Source organism: Condylura cristata, unplaced genomic scaffold (genome assembly GCF_000260355.1).
Source record: "Condylura cristata isolate star-nosed mole 26May11 unplaced genomic scaffold, ConCri1.0 scaffold00011, whole genome shotgun sequence".
Classification (NCBI taxonomy): Eukaryota; Metazoa; Chordata; class Mammalia; order Eulipotyphla; family Talpidae; genus Condylura; species Condylura cristata.
This window is the reverse complement of record NW_004567112.1, coordinates 28,146,858-28,152,875: the sequence shown is the minus strand read 5'-3', so window position 1 is coordinate 28,152,875 and position 6,018 is coordinate 28,146,858. Positions and strand designations below refer to the sequence as shown.

The 6,018-nt window shown below is 36.6% G+C and overlaps 1 protein-coding gene across 5 annotated transcripts in view; it reads right to left on the bottom strand.

Moving 5' to 3' along the window:
• Nucleotides 1-2,348: 2,348 nt before the first annotated feature.
• The window catches only part of WAPAL (wings apart-like homolog (Drosophila)), a 69,197-nt gene continuing 65,527 nt past the window's right edge, over nucleotides 2,349-6,018 (bottom strand). For 3 of the 5 annotated variants that reach the window (XM_012723813.1, XM_012723812.1, XM_012723814.1), the window contains exons 18-19: nucleotides 4,966-5,061; nucleotides 4,087-4,680 (exon numbers count right to left, since the gene is read on the bottom strand). In XM_012723813.1, coding sequence (XP_012579267.1) covers nucleotides 4,615-4,680; nucleotides 4,966-5,061 — 162 coding nt within the window. In that variant the 3' untranslated portion in view covers nucleotides 4,087-4,614. Of the gene's footprint in view, nucleotides 4,681-4,965; nucleotides 5,062-6,018 lie in introns of all 5 variants that reach the window. The other 2 variants (XM_012723811.1, XM_012723815.1) reach the window with 1 other exon arrangement.

The following is a 6,018-nucleotide window of genomic DNA, read 5'->3' as shown; positions in this document are numbered from 1 at the left end:
TTTTGCAGAAAATCTGGGTGCTTTTCATGACTGCTTCTGTGCTGGCTAGAACAAGTGAGTTTACATGTGAATCCTTTAAAAACTGTTTCTTGTTTTTCTGTAGTCTGTGGAACTCGTATTCAAGCCCCCTTGACTTTTAAAGCTAATGTTTTAGAAACTTGTCTTTTAGGTGCAGGTCTTAAAAGCTGCAGTGACTGATCTAGGACTCAAACCCTCTTCAGGGAGAAGTTCTAGATTTTGTGGGGTTTTTGAAGAATTTTTAAGATTTTTATTTTTGCATAGAGCTGGGGTTTACTAAGTGGATGAGGGGGTGGCGGTATGAGAGGACTCACCAGAGACAGAACAGGCACTGCTGAAGGGAGCAGAGAGCCTGACAGGAGAGGTCTGCTGTGCCCTATGTGGGTCACCTCCCTGGCTGGGGGGATCTAACTCAAGACTGCCAGGTGGGCTGTCCAGATAATAGACTCCACGAGGGAGGCCCTAGGTTCTAGGCTTTGCATTTCATCCCACTTGTGGTTTGCACAAGCCCAAGAATGGGGCTCTCAGGGAGAGCCTCTGCTGGCCCTGCCCACTTTGATGTGACTTTTTTCTGGCTTACCCAAAGTGTAGGAATCTACACTTTGTAGGCTAATTCTGGGTTTTGTTTTGTTTTGATAGCAGTGTTTCATATGTAGCTATACAGCCTGTGTCTGTGCAAGTGAATTCAGGCTCTCCCTACATCATTATCTGGAACTACCACTACCCATCCCCACACCACTCTCCCTACCATCAATTTTTGAAATAAAAGTGTTTCAGGTTAAGTGTTTTTCAGTAGGTCCACATGTTCTGCTCCCCAATCTGTCTCTAGAGAATCTTACCCCCTGCACCTCTGGCCTGTACACCAGTTCTTGTATGCATAAATAAAATCTTAAAAAAGAAAAAAAATCAAGTCCTTGTAAATAACTAAAGAAAACAAATCCTAAATAGGTACAATTGAGAACAGACATGGATTTCTATTTTTGCTTAAGATAGTACGTGGCCTTTGGAGTATTCAAATTGTAAATATGGACACTAAGATTTGGCAAAAAATTCTGTATTTATTCAAATTCTTTGCTCAATTTAAAGATTCTACAGCTACTGAACTGCATCTAAAATCAGATGACCATTAACTGAGAGTGAATTCTGTAAACCTCTCCTAATCCTTTCTAATTTAAGGAAAAGTCTGATGGACGTATTTCAAAGATTTTTAATGCTCTTCCCCCACTTTATTAGTGACCACCAAGATATTAACAACACTAATTAATTTTAGAGATTTGCTGTTAAAATAAGGCAAATTCAATGCCCCTGTGACATATAAAAGCATTATCCCAGATGTCCAAACAGTTTTCTGATAGAGCCAAGGCATAATTGTTTGGTAAAAGCTACCAATTACCAAGAACTACACTGGGAACACTGTGCTAATGCTTCACATGCACTGCCTTATTTAATCCTCACAAGTCTAAGACAAGTATTCCCATTTCCTAGTTGAACAAAACAGTGTTCAGGATTTTGCTCAAAGTGTATAAAATAAACAACAGCACTAATATTCCAAATTTATACGAGTGATGTAGGTCTTTCCATATCCATACTTTCTTAAATATGCTTAGCAACTGGATCTGTGTGTAAGAGAACAGAGGAGCTGGGAATCTTAGGAGGCACTTTCAGAATAATTTTGTTGTTAAAAGCAGTGAGGAGGCCCTCCCTGTGGCGCAGGGGGTTAAAGCACAGCATTAAGAAGCTTAAGCCACTTCCGCATGGGTTAGCATGGGTTAGATTCCGGCCTGCCCCGGAGGAGATCCACAGGGCGTGGCAGACCTCTCCTGACCCGCCCGCTGCTCCCCTCAGCAATGTACTTCGTGATCTGCCTGTTCTGCTCCCCATTCTGTCTCTGGTGAATCCTCTCACCTCCGCATCTCCTGCTTGTACCCCAGTTCTGTATGGATAAATAAATCTTTAAAAAAAAAAAAAAAGCAGTGAGGAGAGGTTAAAGAACCCATTTGCAGAAAACAGATAGCTCTAAAGACTGACAAAGAAGAAAACTAAAAACAAAATAAAAAATACCCACATACGCCAAGGGTATTATAACTACAAAACTCGAAGCCCACCATCCCTAAGGAAGGAACCTGAGTTGCTGAAAGTTAACATTATATTCAGATGAGTATTACTAAAAAACCTTAAGTAAGCACATCATTTTAAACAATCAGTCGGTTTTACATGTATGTTGCTGTGAGAAATTTAAGTGACATGGTTTCCCATTAGCGAGCTCTATCAACTCCACGACATTTCTTCCTCCCAAAACAGTTCAATTGATTTATGTTAAAGACAACATATGTATTGAAAGTAGCAATTTTATTTGAGTTAAAATTATTTACAAAAACCCAAAGACATACTTCATGAAACTGTTACAAACTATTTTTTTCCTGCCGTTGGCTTTTGCTCCAAAGATCACAGCTGAGAAATACTGTATAAAATAAAAATAGGATTGGATTCAGAAAAGTACTCTACTGTTCTAATTTCCAATTGGTAGTATTTACATAATTATTTACAATGAAAAAAAAGGTTATTTTTAAAACTTTAGTTAATTTGCAAGTCAGCCTCAAGTACCCTAAAATGCAGAGTTCTCTGAGGATTAAAAACACACAAATGCACTGCAATTGGTGAGATTTCTCACCACCCCGCCCACCAAAATCTGCATCTCTCATCAGTGCTTGACAATTAGTTATTTAAAAAACAAAAACAAAACAAAAAAACCTGTTAAACACTGAGGTAAATCAATTCTCAAATGATTACCAGTGTAACAGAAAAATGTAGTTCGCCCTGATTGTTCGTATCCAAATGTTTTATAATATTCCTTACCATCTGCGCACAAGTCAGTTTTACCGAAAATCTGCTCCTTTACCTAAATCCAATGATTAATAAATACCAATGTATTTTAAAATAAACAAAATATATCTAATTTTACGGTTATTTACCAATACTTTTAAAATAGTTTGCTAACTAGCTTTTATACTCAGGGCAAATACAATCTCAATCTTTCCCAAGTTACACTGGCATACTATGCTCTTAAAAAGTGATGGGTAGGGGTAGGGTGGGTAGGAACAATTTTAACAATTTGCCTAAAATCAGTTACTTCCAACAGATTTATAGATTTCCCAACAATCTGCATTATCAAAAATAGGAAGACAATAGAAGGCAGCCACTGTATTTAAAAAAAATTACAGCTGGCACTGAACAAGAGCCCCGATTTGTCACTTTATACAAGGAAATAACAAAGTCTAAATGGGTAAAAGTTAGACTTGTAGTTATTTTCCCAATACACACCAAACTAATATTTTTATGGCTTCAAGTTTTACAAATCCAATGAAGAAACATGATGTAACTACCTTAAAGGTATTTAAAAGCATCAATGAAATAGATATCTGGAAAGCCTATATTCAGGCCTGATCAATAAAAAAAGTATAACCAGTGGTCTGATACAAGAAAAATTTGCAATGTTGTGAAATTATTATTAAAAATGTGTCTTGTGTGTTCCATGACTGTGTTCCAAACACAATTTTCTATGAAATAAGAATCTGAATGAAAAAAAGGACCATCTCTAAACCAGCAATTTAAGGCTTTGCGTTTATGCATTTGATCCTGTCACTCTATAGAAGAATATACACGTTATCTGGAAACATGGATTCCACATTGGTGTTTTAGCTTCCTTATATTTATTGTACTGAACATTAGAAAATATATCTAGAGAGTTCTCCCTCAAAACTTACTGTTTCAAGACCCCCGCCCCCCATAGCATTAAGTGTAAACTACCCTGGGTTTATCTACTTTTGATTTAGCCTTTAACAGGGCATATCTCATATAATATTCCCTCAAATTGTTATTTGCTTTCTTGCATCTATAACTATGACTCATTATGATAATGAACATGGTCATGGTCTTAAGAGTGAAAAATAGTTTGACAACCCAAACCAAATCAAGAATAAAAAAATATACTATTAATCCCTTGTGTCTTTGGATTCCATCTAATTTTAAATATAGACAGTAGTAGTTCAGGGAACAACAACAAAAAAATTCACAAAATTATTAAAAGCTTTATTTACGATTGGAATCATTCAACAAAAAAGCAAAAGCAAATGAGCCTGAAAAAGGAACTAAGCTGTTGTCTAGAATGTCCTCAGAACATTCAATACCTCAGTAGCTAAGCTGCCTCTGCACCTGGCTGGCATGACAACAGTGGCTCAACATACACAGCAGTTGCACTAACAGCAGCACAAATTTTCCCCTTAAACTTGCCCAGAATAAAGCAAGAGAACAAGGGGAAGAGTATAAACTCTGCCAAAGTAAGTGTATTTAAATACTGCATGGAAACTGTTAACAGCCTGAACCTTTTCCCTCATTTTTGATAGTTGCAGATTGATGTAGTAACTGTCATTTAGCAAATGCAGAATGCATGACGAAGAAATCAGGTGGCTTTAAAAATCCAAACATGTATGATACTGATGAATGTTCTTGGTATATCTTCAAAGACTTCTTTCATGACTTTTCTTTGTCTAACAATAGCTCCAACAATACCGAGCACCTGAAGCAAAGGTAAAGCAGCTAGCAATGTTCCAAGTATTCAATCACTCTAGAGATAGATTTCTGGCCTGTAGTTCCAACAGCACACTGAAGGGGGGAGAGGTAAAGTATAGTTAATATTTAACACATTTTTAAGAATCATTAAAACAAAGTTTAACTTTATTAGCTTTACTAAAGAATGAACCAAAACAGGAACGAAAGTGTCTACTATCCATATATTTGGTCACAAAGAGTATCTTAAAGAACATTATTATTGAGAAAATCACTTTTTGTCTCCAATCACTATGGCCAGAGTATTTTTACTTCTATTGTCACAATGTATCACACATAAAACACATTAAAACCACAAAAGCTGTAACAGAAAATACTTACAGTAAGGTTCATAAAGCTCAAGAATTTTTTGAGCATCTCTGTCATTATTGAAAAGTCCCCTTCTGGAAGATATTCACGCACAGTGGTCACATTGATCTGAGGAAACAGATCAAAGACATACAGGTCAGGAAGCAGGAAACATGAACTTACACCTTGCACTGTGTTGTTTGTTGGTTTTGGCCCACATCCTGTTCCAAATTTCTGCAGGATCCTTGAACTCTTTGCATAACATAAACACAATTCTGCATGCGTCATCTCCAATGCTGATGGTGCCCCATCCTCAGAAAGAAAAGGTAATGCTAGCAAAGGATTCAAAGAAACATTACTGTGTATTTACTTTTGCAAATACACACAAAAATGTCTCAAATAATATAAAATATATTGAATAGATGCAAGTGTGCTTGAGCTGGGAGGTGTTAGAAAAGAAGGGCAAGGAGTACAGACTTTAAATATACTTAATAAACTCACAGATCTGCTTGCAGAATTTAAAAAAAAAGTGAATTTATAGAATTATGTAGCTTAGGAATTAAGTAGATCTATTTATGAGGAGAATATTAACATCATTAGGAGAGGAGATGAAGGTTTCACTATTAATTGTTACAAAGCAGCAGCCAATTTGTTAAAAGGAAAATATGACCTTAAAAAAACTGTTAGACTTCTGACAAAACTCAACAAAAATAAAGTGAACAACCCCACCAAAATGCAGGCAGAAGAGCTAAAAAAGACACTTCTCCAAAGAGGAAATGCAGACGGTCAACAGGCAAACAGGCATATGAAAAAATGTTCAACATCACTTTTATATAAATATATATATATATAAAGTTTGTTTTTACATCATTTTGTGCATTTTTCCATCTCAGTTGTAATCCCCGTGGGCTTCCCATCACCAAGTCACCTGTGTGCTATCACCATAGTCCAGTGCACTTCCCTCCCCCTACTATTTTTGATCCCATTCCACCCCTGTAAAATGTCTCTGGTATATAGTTGTCCATCATTATTATTATTTTCTCCCCTGGTCCTTTATAATCCTACTATGAGTGAAACCATCCGGTA